The sequence below is a fragment of the Theobroma cacao genome, chromosome 4 (assembly GCF_000208745.1).
Source record: "Theobroma cacao cultivar B97-61/B2 chromosome 4, Criollo_cocoa_genome_V2, whole genome shotgun sequence".
Taxonomy (NCBI): domain Eukaryota; kingdom Viridiplantae; phylum Streptophyta; class Magnoliopsida; order Malvales; family Malvaceae; genus Theobroma; species Theobroma cacao.
This window is the reverse complement of record NC_030853.1, coordinates 20400068-20419681: the sequence shown is the minus strand read 5'-3', so window position 1 is coordinate 20419681 and position 19614 is coordinate 20400068. Positions and strand designations below refer to the sequence as shown.

The 19614-nt window shown below is 33.6% G+C and overlaps 2 protein-coding genes across 2 annotated transcripts; both read left to right on the top strand.

Moving 5' to 3' along the window:
• On the top strand, positions 1300 to 4580 carry LOC18601932 (probable L-type lectin-domain containing receptor kinase S.5). Its single transcript, XM_018120313.1, has 2 exons — positions 1300 to 2752; positions 3524 to 4580. The coding sequence occupies exons 1-2, from the start codon at positions 1513 to 1515 to the stop codon at positions 4354 to 4356; spliced, it is 2073 nt and encodes a 690-aa protein (XP_017975802.1). The 5' UTR covers positions 1300 to 1512; the 3' UTR covers positions 4357 to 4580.
• Positions 15642 to 18558, top strand: LOC18601929 (beta-glucosidase 44). The gene is made up of 11 exons (XM_018119251.1): positions 15642 to 15882; positions 15964 to 16021; positions 16246 to 16322; positions 16434 to 16505; positions 16684 to 16771; positions 16890 to 17142; positions 17242 to 17357; positions 17536 to 17753; positions 17831 to 17862; positions 18011 to 18113; positions 18195 to 18558. The coding sequence occupies exons 1-11, from the start codon at positions 15642 to 15644 to the stop codon at positions 18470 to 18472; spliced, it is 1536 nt and encodes a 511-aa protein (XP_017974740.1). The 3' UTR covers positions 18473 to 18558.

Genomic DNA, 19614 nt, shown 5'->3' with positions numbered 1-19614 from the left:
GCGGACATTTATCAATTTTTTTGCTAGGAATTTGCAAGACATAAATTAATGAGAAAAAGCTACAACTTGACCACAATTTGAGTATGAGATAATCGAATCAGTACAGAAAGAAAGAGTAATAAGAGAAAGTAGAGAGATAAGAGAGTGAAAAGCTTGAGTTAAATGTAGAGCTCTTTATAAAAAGTCACTTTTCCATATCATTAAAAGGTATAAAAAAATTACTTTTATCCATCCAACAAAATTCCATTTAAACTTTTTCATATGTATTTATATATAAAAGGGATAAAATATTTTAATCTTTTTAAGCTTTACTTCAAATTTCAAGTGTATTCGTTAACTTTTAAAATAAACTCTTCGTTCTAAAATTGTAAATGCTATTACTAAAAATAAAAAAACTAAAATATTTTTTTTAAATAATTTAAAAATTATAATTATATTTTTAAAAAATAAAAAAACACTAATTGGACTATTCAATTAATCAACAATAAAATTATCTTTTTACTCTTATAACATCAATAAATTAAAAAAAATATTAACGTTAGCCAACGATTGTACCTATATGTCTAACAAAAAAAATAAAATAAATTTTTTATTTTAAAAATTAATAAATTTTTATATAATTTTAATCAAAATTTAAAAAATAAAAATATACTCTACTCATATAAAAAATATCAATTTTTTCCTGATGATCGAGTTGGTAAGATAGATGTGAGCATGACCACCGTAAGCTTTTGGCTCGACGACCATGTCCCCTGTACCTTGGTGCAAACTGGAAAATAGGTTTGGGTACAAATTTAAATACGGTTTTTTATGGGCTTCCAACACAAAAGGGAAATTAGAAATAAAAATATGTATGGCTGGCTGTCGTTCACAAGTTATTAATACTGATATGACACCATTTATCCATATAAGTTTGAAAGCAAAGATTAGTATCCATAATAATCCAAAACAAAATAACTTACCAAATCAATTTTTTCTAAAATTTACCAAATTATTTATTGTCTATGCAAAGGCTAGAAAAAGGAAAAGAATTTTCACAAACCTTTGCAGAGAAATGATTACAGCTCACAGGGAGGAAGGAATTTAAAAAAAGAGAAAACCAGGGAAGTGCTTTGTCAGGAAAGAGATTTAAAAAAAGTAAACCAAGAAAGTTGCAGCTGGACGCAACGTGAGCAAGGGAGGGAAAGTAAAGTTTTTCTTAAAAAAGAAAAGCATTGAAATTTTAAGGCATAAAGGAACAAATTCTGAGCAGCGCGTAGATAGCAATTAAATAATTCCTTTGACAATATTTTATTGCAAAGTTCCAATCGATAAGACCAAAAGCCTATTCAAATCATCTCTCTTTCTTGGATGGGGCATTTTGTATTATATTATACATAAAAGAAAAGAAAAAACGAAATAGTGAGACAGAGACTGGCCGAAGCATTGTCAAAAGGTTCTTGGTTGATGTTTGCAGCATCTTCCTTCTTCATTGTATTGGGTTTGGCTGTTCAGCCGCTATAGTTTGTGAAAATGAGGGGTCAAGTGGTATGGCTTATTGGGGTCATCATCTTCCATTTGATGGTGGCTATGGCAGATACCCAGATGTTGAAAACATCAGACTTCCATTATGGGCCATTTGACAGTTCCTACTACAACTTTTTCGCAGTTATACAGCCAGCTACAATCAGCAATGGTGCCCTTCAAGTTACCCCTGATTCCATTGGTAATTTCAGTCTCAGCAACAGGTCTGGTAGAATTTTCTTGAATCAAACTTTTAAGCTCTGGGATGGAGATCCCAAGAAAATTGCGATTCCTACTGTGGCTTCATTTAATACGTCCTTTCTTATCAATGTTTTTCGAGTCAATAACTCTGTTCCTGGAGAAGGTGTTACTTTCTTGATTGCCCCTGACCTCATCCTTCCTCCTGGTAGTTCTGGTCAATATCTCGGATTGACAAACAGATCCACCGATGGCCTTTCCTCCAACCAACTTGTAGCTATCGAACTCGACACTTTTAAACAAGATTTTGATCCAGATGACAACCATATTGGTCTAAACATCAACAGTGTTCGGTCTAATAAGACTGTGTCTTTGTCCGAATTTGACATCCAAATTGCTCCAAATGGTACCAAGTTTTACGTGGTGTGGATCCAATATGATGGTAAAAACAAGTCGATACAGGTTTACATGGCAGAGCAGGAGGAGCAGACCTCCCCGACACCTTCCAGGCCCTCCAAGCCAGTCCTGAGTGCTGATCTTGATCTCAGCAGTCTTGTCAAACAAAAATCCTATTTGGGGTTTTCAGCATCAACAGGGAGCAATGTTCAGCTTAACTGTGTGCTTAGATGGAACTTGACAATAGAGGTGCTTCCTGATGGGAACGACGGAGAACATTCGCTCAAAATTGGATTGGCCATTGGAGTTCCATTAGTGGTACTTTTACTGCTTGGAATTGGAGGGTTGACTTATTATTGGTACAAGAAACGGAGGGCCAGATCTGATCCTAACATATTGGGAGCACTCAAGAGTCTTCCAGGAACTCCCAGGGAATTCCGGTTTAGAGATCTGAAAAAGGCTACCAACAATTTTGATGATAAACATAAGTTGGGTCAGGGAGGATTTGGGGTGGTCTATAGAGGGCTGCTGCAGAAGGAGAATCTGGCAATTGCTGTCAAGAAGTTTTCCAGGGACATTAAGGGCAAAGATGATTTCTTGGCGGAGCTAACTATCATCAACCGGCTGCGCCACAAGCATCTTGTGCGCTTGCTAGGTAACTATACTTCAACTCTTCTCTCATGCTATCATTAGATTTAGACATTGACATTTATCTGCTAATTGCCAAATTCACTGTCTTTCTTAGACAAATTAGGCGATCCCATCAATCTTAGAAAAAAGAGTTTACTTACAGATTTGAAAAACGTAGTACTTTATAGTAACTCATAATTAGTTTCTAGCCATTGCTTTCTTCCCCTTCCCCCTCTTTCTTGAAATCTTTCTCAGTCTGTTTTACAAAAATACAAGGTATCTAATTTTGTAGTGTATGTCACTACGTGTCATATTTAACAATGAAAGGAAAGAGAGAGAGTTCTTTAAACACAATGAAAAATCGACCATATCTGTATTAAATTGTGAAGTTCATTTTTTTATTTACAATAAAAAATTATAATTGACTTTCATATTCCAATTTTAAATTACCCATTTGAGTAAAATACTAAAATGTCTACAGCACTTGATAGTCGATAGCACATAAAGTATATTTTTGGGGGTTACTAAGCGAAATAAGCACTGAGGATGATCAGGTTTGGTTTAGGTTGTAACTCAAAAAACAGCTCTTCTTTACAAACATTGAAAATGTCAGTGTGTTGAAATCATTTTATTGGTCTTGTCCAATGAAACTTCACATGCCAACGTGCAAGAGTTAGGTAGCTTCAGTTCTAAGAATCCGAAGGCATATTATATTCGTAACAGTTATCTTCAATCAGTGTATAAAGTTTGTTATAGCTGCTTCATCACATGTGCTCTTGCAATTTAAATTTACCAGGATGGTGTCACAAGAATGGTATGTTGCTTTTAGTATACGATTTCATGCCAAATGGGAGCTTAGATACTCATCTATTTTGTGGGCCGGAGAAGACAACACTTAATTGGAATTTGAGGTACAAAATCATATCAGGAGTAGCATCAGCTCTTCACTATCTTCACAATGAATATGACCAAAAAGTAGTGCACCGGGACCTTAAGGCTAGCAATATCATGTTGGATTCCAAATTCAATGCCCGGTTAGGTGATTTCGGATTGGCTCGGGCCTTGGAAAACGAGAAGACTTCTTATGCAGAGCTGGAAGGAGTGCCTGGCACCATGGGTTACATTGCTCCTGAGTGCTTCCACACTGCCAAGGCCACCAGGGAGTCTGATGTTTATGGCTTTGGGGCAGTGTTGCTAGAAGTGGTTTGTGGGCAGCGTCCATGGACTAAAATAGGTGAATTCCAACTGTTGGTAGATTGGGTTTGGTGGCTACATAGAGAAAGGAGGATACTTGAGGCTGTGGATGAAAGGTTAGGTGATGACTATGTAGTTGAAGAGGCTGAGAGATTGTTGTTACTTGGTCTAGCATGTTCACATCCTATTGCTAGTGAAAGGCCTAAAACACAGGCAATCCTTCAGATTATATCGGGGTCCATGACTGTACCCCATGTTCCACCCTTCAAGCCTGCTTTTGTTTGGCCATCTATGCCACCACCTACCAGTTTCAGCATCACCTCTAGCAGCATGACTAACACCGCTGATATCACTCCTATCTCATCGGGATGGACTCCACGATACATTAGCAGAGATGTACAAGGTGAATTCAGTGACAGCAGCTCTCTCATGTGACAACTAATAATGGCTTTGTTGCAACATGCTTTTGTTAAAAAGGAGAAAACTACTTTTTTTTTTTTTTTTACTATTTTCTTTAGCTTTTCTTGTATTGGGAAAGTGAAAAAGTCCATACTTCTTAGATTCACATTATATAAGTTCTGATAAGAGTGGGAAGTCTGATATAATGTTCCATTTATTCTTTTCCCTTCCTCTTACTATTTTATACTTCATTTGTTTCTTTTCTTTTTTTTTTTTTTTGTTGGTTTATGATTGGGGAGGTATTTCAAATGTACATTCTAGATTATAGATTTATATATAAATTTTGTTTTATTTACTATTTTTTAAAAAATAATACAGTTGTATATTTGGCAAGAATTTTTTGTTGTACAAACAAGGAAGTCTAAAGAGAAAAGGGATTTGAATTTTGAACTTTATTTCCTATTAAAGAAGTGTCAAAACCACCAAGTCAAAAGCATGAGCCGCTGCAAGAAAAATTTACTGTATGTTGCTATTGGAATCAAAAAGAGGAAAGTCTATTGTATGATCAAATGGGAATCAAAAGGAGATGATCAGATAACCACAATGAAATAAAGGGATAATACATTGAACCAAAAATTATAGATATGGAAAAATATCGCCAGTTGGCTTTAATTGGTTACAAACATTCCTTAATTTGCAACATACCGAAATTGTTACCATAGTTTTTTCAGGCAACTTCAAAGTGTCCAAGAAGAACCAATTCTCACATTCATGCTTAAAATTTTCATTGTAACTTCTTAATTTTTTTTATTTAATATTATAATTCCTTATTCCTGATGCAAGATTTTGATCAAAAGTCAAAGAATTACCCCAGTGTTCCCACTTTCTCCTCTGCTTTTGGCATCTTTGCTTTTGTTTGGCCAGATTCCCCTTCTGCTTTAGAGCTTGGCACTACCACAGCTCATATTGTTGTCTAGTTTGGCCCAAACTTTTAGCATGTTTGGTTGGGGGAATGGCTAAGCCATTCCCCCTTTATTCCCAAGGAATTTTTATTCCTTTGTTTGGTTGGAAAATGATCCAAGGAATAGCCATTCCTATGGAATGGCTATTCTTCAAAATCCTTTAAAACCAAGGAATAGCTAATACCACCCTCCCCCATGGTATTAGCTATTACATGGTTGAAGAATAAATTTAAAAATTAATAAAGACAAAAATACCCTTTATAAGTTTGAAAATTTACAACTTTATTAGTATAAAATATTATTTTTCTCTCTCCTCTTTCTCTCACTTGATTCCAATTTTTAATAAAATATTAATATTAAATTATAAATAAAATATTAATATTTAAATTATCAATTATTAATATTTTAAATTATAAATTATTCCTATTTAAAAACAAAATAAATTAAAAATAAATAAACATAATATCATTTAAATTAGATAAACAATATTAATAATTAAATCATCAATTATTAATATTTTAAATAAATTACCAATTATTAATATTTAAAAAATAAAATAAAAAATTAATCATAATAAAATTTAAATTAAATAAAATATTAATATTTAAATTATCTATTATTAATATTTTAAATAAATAATCAATTATTAATTTTCAAAAATAAAATAAAATAAAATAATTGATCATCATAATATTTAAATTAAATAAAATATTAATATTTTACAATATAAATAATTAAATTATAAATAAATATTAATATTAAAATTATCAATTATTAATATTTTAAATAAATTATCAATTATTAATATTTTAAAAATAAAATAAAATAAAAATTAATCATAATAATATTTAAATTAAATAAATGTTAATATTTAAATGATTTATTATTAATATTTTAATTAAATTCTAGATTATTAATATTTAAAAAATCTAATAAAAATAAAATGTCACATAAATAATAAAGGGTGTTTTTGTCTTTTTATTTTCTATTCCTTTCTTATTCCAAAATTATTGTTACCAACCAAACACTACAATAAGTCATAATAATTATTCCTGGTCTATTCCCTTTGTCATACCAAACTAAGTAATAACTATTCTATTCTATTCCCATCTCATTCTATTCCCACATAATAACTATTCTATTCCATTCCTGTCTATTCCGCCAACCAAACGTACCATTAAAGTTTAGATTCCAATTTTCTTCTTCCTTATTAGCATAAACATTGTATATACAAGTAAAATGTCATAATTGTCATTTCTTATTGCAATTTGATGAATTTATGACTTTCAACATATGTCAGCCATTAATGGGTTGTCTAAACGCTTTTCAAAAAAAAAAAAAAGGGTTGTCTAAACTAGTGAATGCAGTTTAAAAAGTACTCACAGAAGACCTTAACTCATTGTTTGCAACTGACCATTTTTCAAATGTTGTTCGTACTGAGGCTTCTGATGAGTAAAAAAAAGGAAAAATACTAGAGTTCTCTTAAGAAGTACATGGGGTTTCTATTGAGGTCTGGAGGGAAGCATCAGATTGCACGTCTGTCATTAGGATGTGTAAATGGTAAAGTGTCTGATATAATATAACACAATAGAGAAAAACTTTTTTTTTTATCCTTTTTTAGTTTTTTGACTTTTGATTATTGTTTTAAGTGAATATGTATAACAGTATAAAAGCATCTACAAACTTTAATTATTGAGCATGATGCAAACTGGCCACAAAAGAAAGAGCATGATGGACTAAACTTGGAAGCATTTTACTTCTTTGAATCTAACACAAAATCAGTCTGTTACGATTGCCTGGAGAGTTGGAATGATATTACAGTTCTTCAACAATATTTGTAAAGTTTGCTATTTGTTCTATATAAACTACAAGCTTACGAGAGGATTGCTGCCTTAAATCTATCCCTTACTCAAAAGCTGAGTTCAAATCCTCCTTTTCTCATATTAAAATAAAAAGGCTTATGATAGGGGGATGTTGTATATTGTGAGTCTTTATGACATATTCTAAATACAAAACATTTAGTATGAATGCTGCAAGGAATGGATAGGAGAAAAACCAGAAAAGTTATGCAGAAAACTATAGTTTTTTTTTTCCCAGCTTCATTTACTTGCTAATATATTTTTACAAATTTGCTAAGCAAGCTCATAACAGTAGCTAGGCATAGGATTACATGTTAGTCATTACATAAGTCATTCACTAGATGCATTGCTATCATAATTTGACAGTAAGCTAGCTATCCTTAATATAGAATAGTCACACATAATCCTAAGGTTAATAGCATGAACTGATGTGGTTTTCAATGCAAGTCCTATTTCAACACTCCTCCTTAGGACTTGCTTTGCAAAACCCTAGCATCAATTTAAGGTCTTCAAACCTCTCCTTTGGTAATGCCTTGGTGAAGATATCTGCTACTTGCTTATTTGAATCGCAGTAGCTGAATTGACTTCATTCATTATTTTGCTTCTTGAACGACATGAAACTTTACATTAATGTGCTTGGTTCTATCATGATATACAGGATTCTTGGCAATAGCAATTGCTGATTTGCTATCCAAGAACAATTTAGTTGCTTCTTGTTGATCAAACTTGAAATCTAGAAGCAATTTTCTAAGCCAAACAATTTGGTTTATTGCAGCTACAACAATAACATATTTTGCTTTAACGGTAAATTGAGCTACCACTTCTTGCTTTCTAGTATTCCAACTAAATGCAACACCTCCTAAGAAGAACATATAACCAGAGATACTCTTGAAATCTCTAACATCTCCAGCATAATCACTCTCACTGTAACCATATAATTTCACTTCATTCAAGTGTTTGAAGTGTAAGCCGAAGTCAAGAGTGCCTTGTAAGTATCTTAGAATCCTCTTAGTAGTTGAAAGGTGCTGAACAATAGGGCTTTGCATAAATCTTAAGAGATAACTCATTCAGAACATTATGTCAGGCTTTGATCCATATGCATAAAGTAGACTACCAATTAAGCTTCTGTAGATAGAAGGATCAGTGAGTTTAAGAGAATTAGCATCATTGAATTTATTATTTATAACCATTGGAGTTTCAACTTGTTTGCACTTCTCCATATTGAACATTTTCAAAACTTCAATAATATAGTTTTTCTGATAAAAGTAGATGCCCTAGTCATACTAATCAATATATAATCCCAAGTAGTATCTCTTTCTTCCCAAATTAGTCATCTCAAACTCAATCTTCATGGCAACCTTGAACTGAGTTATGAGTTTTCTTTCAGGACCTGTAACAAAATAGGTCACTTATACACAAGAAAATCATCAACTTTATTTGATACCTTTGAGACATAAAGGTTTGGTATGAGGGAAGTGAGAGCATATTCCCTATATTGTGCTTAATTAAATCACATTACAGTATTTATTTTGTAACAAATCACTGCAATGTAAGATTGCATTGCAATCACATTACAACCAATGCATGTAATGTGATTATAGTCTAAAACCAATGCAATCAGATTGCATTACATTCTGTAATGTTATTAATGACATTTTTACTTTTCAACTTTGTTACTTTATTAAAAACATTTTGCAATATTATAATTTGTTTTTTTATACATAGATTTCAAGAGATGTCTTTTTATTATTTTCAGTAGTCATGGTGACTGTCAATAAAATATATATTATCTTTTAAAGGAAAAAAATTAAAATAAACTATCTAATATAGAAAATTATATTAAGAAATGAAAAAAAATATACAAGATTATAATAAAAAATGAAAATAACATATATAACATTAAAAATATATATATATAAGAAATGATATTATATAAAATTAATAATAAAAAATACAAGTATATTAAACTTTCATTTTAATAAATGGGGGTAATCCTAGAAATTGACATTATATTCCGAGCAAAATACTTGTAAATCAAATGTTGCAATATTATTTACCCTGCATTTTAATCATTACTTTGCTTTTATACCAAACACTGCAATGTTATTTTCCCTGCAATCACATTGTTTGCAATCATATTACTTGTAATCACATTGCATTGCAAAGTACCAAATGCCATCTAAGTGTAGGTTCATTTACACTCCTACAAAACCTTTTTGACTCCAAATAACTGTCCATCTTGTTATACCAAGCTTTAGAGGGTTGTTTAAGACCATACAAGGCCTTATGCAGCTTGTAGGCCTTGTTGACCCTATCATTGACTTTCAACCCTTCAAGTAATTCAACATAAATATCTTCTCGTAGAACGCCATTCAAGAATACTGACTTGATATCAAGATGATGAACCAACTATTGCAAGTAAATGTCTAACTGTCTCAAATCTGGCCATTAGTGCAAATGTATCAGTAAAATCAATTCCTAGTTGTTACGCATAACCTTTCACAACGAACCTGGTCTTATGCTGGTTGATTGAACCATTAGCATTGAACTTGGTTCTAAAAATCCATTTGGTGTCAATGACATTCATAGAATCTGTTCGATCAACCAAGGACCAAGTTTTGTTCTTGTTGATCGCACTTAGCTCTTCTTTCATTGTAGCCTGCCAATATGGTAGATCCTTAACTTCAGCAGAAGTTGTAGGGGTCTGTAATGGCCATATTGCATTTGTTATACGTGCTTTCTAGTGTCCTGGTAACTTTGACAGCAACTTCAGTATCTTTAGAATCTTCATTAGGTTTTTGAACCACTTCTGGTATTGTCCTTGGACCAAGCAACTTGTCATTAGTAGTCTCAATAACTTTAAGATTTCCAATTCCACTATGCATGCAAATCAAACTTTATGTCTTTGGCCACTTGAACTTTCTTGGACTTCAAATTAAATACTTTGTATCCTTTTGCTTGTTAACTGTATCCCAAGAACACTCCTACCTCAACCTTTGGTTTCAACTTAGACCTTTTTGCCTTAGGCGCATGAATGTAGCAGATGCTACCAAATATTCCGAGATGTTACACTACTGATTTAACATGGTGCCAAACTTCATAAGGTGTCATTTTGTTCAATGCCTTTGTTGGAAGTATGTTTTATAGATAAACTGCAATGTTGACAGCTTTTGCCTAAAAATACTTAGGCATTGATTTTTCAAATGACAAGCACCTAGCCATGTTTAACGCTGTCCTATTCTTCCTTTCACAAGTTCCATTTTGTTGGGGAGAATAGGTAATGCTAAACTAATGCTTGATGCCTGCAGCAATTAAAAATTCATCAAACTTAACAGAGGAATACTCTCCACCATTATCTTTTCTAAGATTCTTAATTTTGCACCCTGATTGAAGTTCATCATAAGCATTGAACTTCTTAAATACTGAAACACATTAGATTTAAGCTTGATGAAATAAATCGAAGTCATCCTAGTGTAGTCATCAATGAACAATACAAAGTACTTATTGCCATTGAGTGATTCAACATCCATTGGACCACAACCATTAGAATGCACAAGTTCAAGCTTTTCTAATGTTCTCTTGGTGCTTTTCAAAGGAAACGGGAACCTTGTTTGTTTTCCCAATTGACAAACTTCACAAATTTTTGAATGAACGTGTATGAGGGGCATTTTTGTCACTAAATTTTCAAAATTTAACAATTTCATTGTTGAGTAGCTACAGTGTACAAACCTTCTACGCCATAGCTCAAACACATTATAGCCAACTTTCTCAACTGCACTCAAACTCACATGTTACCAATTCAATGCAAAACATTTGTTTCTCATGCTAATTGTCATAAGCTGTCTACCAGAAGGCTCAAGTATAGTGCATGCTTTGTTCTTGAACAACAAGATATACTTACTCTCAAGAATTTGGCCAACACAAAGTATTTTTTGACATGCTTAAGGCACTAGGAACACATTTTGAACATACTTTGCCTTATTTGGTGTAGTGACAGCAATAATACCTTTACCTAGTGCTTGTAGGTGCTTTCCATCTCCAATTTCAATATTTGCACTCTTGTTCATATCAATGGAGGTGAACAAGGATGCATTTGTAGTTATATGATTAGAGCATGCACTGTCAATTAACCACATTTCACTAGACTTTTTTATATTGCCTTTTAAAGCCATGAAAAGGAGCTCCTCAGCAAGTTCAACTTCTTTTGAGACTTGAGCTTAATGATTTTGTACATTTCCCTTGTTCTTGCATACTTTTTCCCCATGAACAAGCTGATTACACCTCCTACACTTAACATTTGATTTAAACCAACAATATTTTTCAACATGGTTAGTCTTTTTGTAGTAAAAACACACTGTATTTATGATTTTTTTACCTTGTTGCCTCTGATTTGAAGTAGCAACCTTCTCTTGGTCTTTCTTTTCACTTGGAGACTTTTTATTGGAGTTGTGGAGAACATTTCTCTCTTTAAACCTTGCTTGCAATACTGTTGTGCTCTTTTCAAATCTAATATGCCTTCTTGCTTTAGAAGCTTGAAAAGCAGTAACCAACTCTTGCAAGGTCATCATGGTGAGGTCTTTTGATTCCTCAAGAGCTGCAATTTTTGATGCAAATCTCTCAGGAATACTAACGAGCACCTTTTCCATTATCTTGGCATCTGAAAGCTCAGCTCCTAGAAGCCTCACTTGGTTGACAATCTTCACGAGCTTATCCACATAATCCTTCACTACTTCATCTTTAGCACTTCAAATTGTCTCATTAAGTTCAAAACTTACATCTGTCTAGTTCTGTCTGATCTTTGGAACTCCTCCTTGAGCTTATCTCGAGCTTCCTTAGTTGTTTCAGAAGGTATGATTTTTGTAAATATTATATTCGTCACAGTAATGTGAATATATGACAAGGCCTAGTATCTTTTGGTCACTTCTTCACTATGCTATCTCATTTAATTTACGGTGGGGTTGGTTTCTTCCTTATTCAACTACTTCCCAAAGGTTGAAAGCTCTAAGGAAGGCTTTTCTTTTAACTATCCAAATAGCATAATTTTCCTCATTAAAAAATAGTGATGAAAAGGATGAAGTGCTGCCACTTGAAGCCATGTTCTAATGAAGTGAGGGTTGCTTAGTTTTCTTGTATAGGTTGTAAAGGTTTGCTAACGTGCCTTTAAAACCATGAAAGCTCTAATATCATGTTGTATTTTGTGAGTCTTTATGACATACCATAAATACAAAACATTTAGTATGAATGGTGCAAGGAATGGAAAGGAGAAAAACCAAAAAAGTTATGCAAAATCTCTGTTTTTTTTTTCAGCTTCATTCACTCTAATATATTTTTACAAACTTGCTAAGCAAGCTCAAAATAGTAGCTAGGCACAAGATTACATGCTAATCATAGATTACATGCTAATCATCGCATAAGTCATTCACTAAATGCATAGCTATCATAATTTGACAGTAAGCTAGCTGTCCTAATAGAAAATAGTCACACCTAATCTTAAGGTTAATAGCATGAATTGATGTGGTTTTCAATGCAAGTCCTATTTCAACAGGGGAACTTATGAAATTGAAATGTTTAGTTTTTCAAGGATACACAAGCACACGAGAGGTACAAAAATTATAATGCTCAGAATTGAAGTGATGATTTTACCATATTAGAGGGGACCTCGCTGGGTTTAGCTGTCAAATTATTGGTATTATCATGCTTTTGAAGACCACTTAACATGAAACTGCAAATGCAAGGGACTTTCGATTAAATTTGGATACTGCGTTAGATTCTGAATCATGCAAAACTTTCGGTTATTGTGATTTTGCATCTTCTGAAGCAATCTCTAGTTTGTATCTTTATCTATCTCATGTTTCTTTCTGTATACAACTTATATAACCTTTTGAGCAAAGTCTTGTTTTTCTGAGTTGATCAAAAGTCAAAGTAAAACAAATTTGAGTTGAGTCATAGGCAAGGTTTGCTCTGGTTTGAATGTCATGGTAAATTTTTTGCATTTATTTTGAGTTGCTAAATAGTTCTTCAATTCTACCGTCACTCCTTTTTTCCTATTTGCCTTCATAAAACTGGAAAACACCATCTACAACATATGAAGGCAGTGGATACAAGCCAATTGTCTATTCCCTTTAAACTATGGAAGATGGTTGAAGATATGAAGATGACCCTTCTCCCATATTAGCACATTACACGCTTTAAATTCTTTTCAATCACCAAATAGTTCTCTCTATTACTCTTTTTTTTTCTTTCTTTTGCTGCCTCATAGTCACTGTTTCTCTCTTGCGTACATGTATTTGGTCCTTAATAATGTGGCAAAGAACTAATGCCATAACCAGTAAATGGAGGAGTCAGGGGACACAGATAACTCATCATATCATGTTGGTGCATGTATATGTTGTCATAATTAGCTATCATATTGTTATTGTTGTGCCCGTCCTGCATGTAAGTGTTCATATGTGCAGATGGATTATTGTGGTGGTACCCACGCTGCAAGTTGGTTTTGATCATGGATGGTAGATGATTATATTCATAAGTTGGCAACCTGGATGGAACCTCATGAAACATACCAAATTCTTGTCCTTGTAAGCCAACAAAACCAGCACGATTGCCTCCAAAACCTGCAGGATCCATCATGGATATCATATATCCATTGTTGGCAAACGTGTCTTCATCCTCTCGTCCCATGTGCAGACTGTGCAAATTTGTTTTTTCTATCAAATTCTGACCAACCTCACCTGTCATGGAGTTTTTGCCAATGTTGTTGTTGAGATAGTTTCCAAGATCATCTTCAACTTCATAGCCAAAGGTACTTTCATGCTCAAATTTGGAGTCAGTGATACCATCCCTTAGATATTGCATTTGGTTTTTGTTCTTGTCATCTTTTATGAATTTGAGGTGGCTACGTGGGGACCAAAACTCTGCATGTTTACCAGATTTGATCAACTTCTTGATCAATGTAGTTGGATCAACTTTTCCTGTTACTTTGACCACTTGGTTTTCCTCATCTATATGAACCGAAAAAACCCCTGAATCCAAAACAAGAACCAAAAGACATCTCAGCTAACCAGTGAAACAGTAATTTCCATAACAAAACAGCATAGAAATAACAACAATCAATCAATGAAAATAATGAAAAAATGAAAAAAAAAAAAAGCTATGCAGCAGTTAGAACAGAATGAATAACATAAAGAAAAAGTCAGATAATGTGCAATAAGCACCTTCAATTTTCCGGAGGAGTTTCTTCACCCTTTGTTTGCACCCTTCACAGTTAATGTTTACTTTGAGCACATATGTCTGTTAAAAAAAAAAGGAAGGTAAAAGCTTTAGTGAATGGCCATCAGAAGGCAATAATAAAGAAAGAAAAGGAGGAAAAAAGTGGAAAGAGAAGAAACCTCAATCTTTTCGAGCTCCAAACCAGTTCTTAACATTCTCGACAGTGTTCCTACCAAAGGAGAATGCTAATTTTGTCGACTCTTGTTTTCTATTTCTGAGGTATTCTGTTCCCCTTTTCAGCACCAAACTTTTGAAGGTTTATTTGCTTATAAAGACATGATTCCCACAGCAAATAGTGTGACAGAGCATGCTCCATGGCAGAGGAAGAGTGGTTCGGACTGAAAAAGTGTGATTTGACTTGGCTCACAGAATTGACACCTTTTGACACCGTAGGCAGAGTCCATGTGCACCATTTTCTCGTGAGTTTTGGCCTGGTTCAGGGGTGGCCAGCTACCATATATGTTTATAATGCATTTGAGTTGCTTCTTGGTTTAATAGTGTGCTCATATATTTAAGTGACAATGTTCAATGTTTTGTACCGGGTAGTAAAGGAATCTTGTTCAGAAACTAGCCACCTGCAGCTAACCAAAACTGACTACAAAAAGCATTGTAAAATAGGGTCCGAGCAAGCTTTAGGCTTAGATTTTTATTCAATTATAAGGTTATGATACTTCTAAAATCTGACAAAGAAATCAAGAATTGCATACAGAACCTTTTGGCTGATTTTCATGAAATGCATGACAAGGAAATGTTGAAACCAAATCATACGGTTAGACCACTGACCAAAGCCAATCTCATTCTGTTAGCTGCATTTGTTGGTTTCAACTTGGATTATGACCCTTTTGGTCTTTATTTACTCAAATCTGAAAAGAGATTTTTTTGTTTACTCAAGTCGATTTCTCAAAGATTCTTGATAAAAGTGGAGATACAAAGAAGAAAACAACCTAACAAATAGATTTTGAGAGAATAAAGTATGGTAACAATTATATAAAGTGTCAAAACTAATAGGAACGGATTTTACTTAGATTAGATTATAATAGATTACATTACCTGATTTTATTTATAGTCCCTTGACTCTTAAAAAATTGAGCATAAAACCACTCCAAAATCAAGTTCTAATTCAATTATTAATCTATTAAAATGGGATTTTTGTTATTCACGTATCGAAAAAAATCCTTCTCCACCGCTATAAATACAGGTTGATAGGTTTTTTTATCCCAAAAGCCTTGTCACCATGACGACCTTAGTAATTCTGTTGCTGCTGTCACTCACTTTGTTTAGCACTGCTTTGAACGCAAATGCCGATGCATTGTCCCATCTTAAGACACAGCGGTTGGACACCGGAGGCTTGAGCAGAGAGATTTTTCCGGAGGGTTTTGTGTTCGGGACGGCCACATCGGCATATCAAGTTGAGGGAATGGCTAGCAAGGAGGGTAGAGGACGTAGCATATGGGATGTCTTTGTCAATATTCCAGGTTAAATGAAATGATTTTGGGTCTTTTTGAATAAGACTTTAAATGCTAATGCTAAAAGAAGGGATGTGATATATGCAACAGGAAATATTGTAGATAATGCTACAGGTGAAGTTTCTGTGGATCAGTATCACCATTATAAGGTATGGCTTTTTCCTTTTACCAATGCTAGCTAGCACTTTACTTTTCCTTGTAAGAAAAGCAACCTTGTTTCTATTAATTCAAAGGCTTGTATTCCAAGTAATCAGATCTAGGTAGGTATATGGACGATCACCATGTTATATCAGCCTCATCTCTGCATCATATGTGAGAGTTGGGACTACTCAAAGATATTAATACCGTTTTCCACTGTTCCTGCTGCTTGCCGGAAGATGTTAATCTGATGCATATGTTGAACTTTGATGCCTACCGGTTTTCGATCTCATGGCCCAGAATTTTTCCAAGTACATACACTATCTACCATGTCTATATCAACCTTCCATTGAATTGATAACATTTTGTATACACAGTCCAGTTTTTGACTAATTGTTGCTCATATTTATTGGTTTATGTAGATGGGACAGGAAAGGTAAACTGGAAGGGAGTTGCCTACTACAATAGATTGATCAACGCCTTGCTTGAGAAAGGTATTAATTTCAATACTATAGACTATTGGTTGAGCATAACAGAAATTTATGTGTCTACCACTACCTTAGACTCTAAGGTTTTTGATGGCTAATGAAGATACCAAAAATTTGAATAGAAAAATAGTAGCAGTATCCTAGCTATACTTTTGTAAACTGGATGAAATATCTATCTATGTAGGAATTACCCCATATGCGAATTTGTACCACTACGATCTCCCACTTGCACTTCAGGAGAAATATGGAGGTTTGCTGGGAGACCAAGTTGTGTAAGTACAGAGACAACCTCTCTTTGTTATGTGAAAGAGGCTATCACTTTAGATTAGAAGATTATCTAAACTGTAAAATAAATTTACAGTGATTTGTAAAGGTGTTTAAATCTTGCAGGAAAGATTTTGCTGATTACGCAGATTTCTGTTTCAAGGCATTTGGTGATCGAGTAAAGAATTGGATGACATTCAATGAACCAAGGGTAATTGCTGCTCTTGGATTTGACAATGGCATCAATCCTCCTTGTAGATGTTCAAAGCCATTTGGAAATTGTACTGCTGGAGACTCTGCAACTGAGCCTTATATTGCAGCACATAATTTGATTTTAAGTCATGCTGAAGCTGCTAAAAGATACCGCGAAAAATATCAAGTAGTGATCATTCTGAAGTTCTCAATTAATTGGTTTTCGAATCTATTTGTTCTTTGATAATGTAATACTTATTTGAATGATTTGATTTGCTTCTTTCAGACTAAACAGAAGGGAAGAATTGGAATCCTCTTGGACTTTGTTTGGTATGAACCTCTGACAAGAGGAAAGGCTGACAACTATGCAGCACAAAGAGCAAGAGACTTCCATATCGGATGGTAAAATTCCTGAACACTTACTAAGAAATGCAACTGCCTATACGTTCTTCTTGTCTTGTGAAGATTCAAACAGGAGTCATCATAAAGTAAAATGAATGAAACACTAAGACATCCAGAGCCCCAGAATAGATCTGCCTACTAATCTAAAGAGGGCATGTTTGTGAATTCTATTTTGCAGGTTCTTGCACCCCCTTGTATATGGAGAATATCCAAAAACAATGCAAAATATTGTAGGAGAAAGGCTTCCAAAGTTCAGCAAAAGTGATGTCGAGACTGTGAAAAACTCCTTTGATTTTATTGGTATCAACCACTACACCTCTTTCTACATGTATGACCCGCATCAGCCTAAGCCCAATGTGACTGGTTACCAACAGGATTGGAATGTTGGGTTTGCTTGTAAGTCCTCTGATCATATCTTCCTATCTCGTTGACCAAAAATATGGAACTTACCTGTTTGTGTTTGCAATTAACAGTTGAACGTTGGGGAGAGCCAATTGGTCGTCGGGTAATCTTTTAGCATCATTGACTTTGCCAAAACTAATCAAAAATTGGAAAAAAAATTCTTTAATATTTGACTAGCAATGTTCAATCAAATTGTTAAGGCAAATCCTAGCAAAAGAAGTGTTAATATTAATGCACCAAGAAAATTGCAGGCTCACTCTGGATGGCTGTACCAAGTTCCATGGGGCATATACAAAGCTGTCACATACGTAAAAGAGCGTTATGGAAACCCCAATGTAATTCTCGCAGAAAATGGTAAGGCAGAAAAACCTAGTCCTGATCTTTGTAAATTAACCAAGGTTTAAATCTCAATTTAATTTGTTGTATTAATGGCAGGAATGGATAACCCTGGCAATGTCACATTTCCTGAAGCATTGTTCGATAGAGAAAGAGTAAATTACTATAGAAGCTACTTGAAGGAATTGAAGAGAGCTATGGATGATGGAGCCAATGTGACTGGCTACTTTGCTTGGTCATTGCTTGACAACTTTGAATGGCTTTTGGGTTATAGCTCTAGATTTGGCATGGTATACGTTGATTTCGAAACTCTCAAGAGGTACCCGAAGATGTCAGCTTACTGGTTCAAACAAATGCTTGAGAGAAAGCAGCAGTAGGATCAGGTTAACTTGTTAGGGTTTTCAGGTATTTTCCATGATCGTGTTTTCATCTTTTCTACCCTTTATCTAAAATGATTACTGTGTTTTAGGGTTTCTGCAATAATAATATTTTGTGAGCCAAGTTCTAAGTTTGTGCAATGCCGCCTATGAAAATTCTCACTCATGCATTCGTGGATAAAACTCAAGACACTGTACAATGGTGGCTGTTATGAAGCCTTCTTATTGCCTTTGAAAGAAGGCCTCGTTGATAATGAGCATGCATAATAATAGAAAATCTGCTAACCCAAGAGAAGAAAATATGATATCATACTCCTGAAATCATAATTGCCGAATTGACATTGATCACCCAAAGAATGTGGGGTACATGGAAGATTCAGAAGAAATGATTGCATAAGCATTGTCATGGATGAGCTTTGCCAATGTTCAAGGGAACTCATCCTCCCTAAACATTGTGAAAGATAGTATTGAGGATCGAGCTGCGAGGCACCATGCACATCTACTCTTGCATAGCATTTTATTTTTTGTGTAAATATTTTATTTTATGTGTAAATCAGCATCTGAACTTTTTAAATTAATTCTTAAATAATAAGATTCAAACCCTCTCTCTTCAAATAAATAAAAAATAAAATATGTAGTTAATATTCATTTTTTATTACACTACAAATATCAAGTAATATTCATCAATATTTAAGAAGTACTACCAATTATTTATGAAAATATAGTATTCTCAAAGCATAAAAAGAAAAAAAAAAGTATTCAAGAGAGTAAAGTATCACATGCATATCCCAACTAGAAATAAAGGGAAGCTACATAATTTTATACAATGTAAATTATCCTGGGTCAAAACATAAAAAAAAAAATAAATTATCATTGATTATTTTCCACAATTAATATTTGGAGAATCAGAATATAAATAAAAATGATAAGATTTATGATAGATAAAGGATATACATCATTCTGATTTAATGTTCAAATGATGAACTCATGCAATCAATTCTCTAATTCTATGAAGCCATTTATTATAAAATAAAAACAAACCAAATTCAAGAGTAAATTAAAATTAGAACCAAGTTAAAATGCGAAAGACACCCAAATAAAATATGTATTTCTACCACTGCAACCTAGAGTAGTTGTAGATA

Bases quoted from the DNA above. Each gene is read 5' to 3' on its own strand.
- LOC18601932 (XM_018120313.1), top strand. From the start codon at position 1,513: ATGAGGGGTCAAGTGGTATGGCTTATTGGGGTCATCATCTTCCATTTG. The intron at 2,753-3,523 runs GTAACTATACTT...TAAATTTACCAG, and splicing joins GCATCTTGTGCGCTTGCTAG to GATGGTGTCACAAGAATGGT.
- LOC18601929 (XM_018119251.1), top strand. From the start codon at position 15,642: ATGACGACCTTAGTAATTCTGTTGCTGCTGTCACTCACTTTGTTTAGC. The intron at 16,323-16,433 runs GTACATACACTA...TGGTTTATGTAG, and splicing joins ATGGCCCAGAATTTTTCCAA to ATGGGACAGGAAAGGTAAAC. The intron at 17,358-17,535 runs GTAAAATTCCTG...TCTATTTTGCAG, and splicing joins AGAGACTTCCATATCGGATG to GTTCTTGCACCCCCTTGTAT.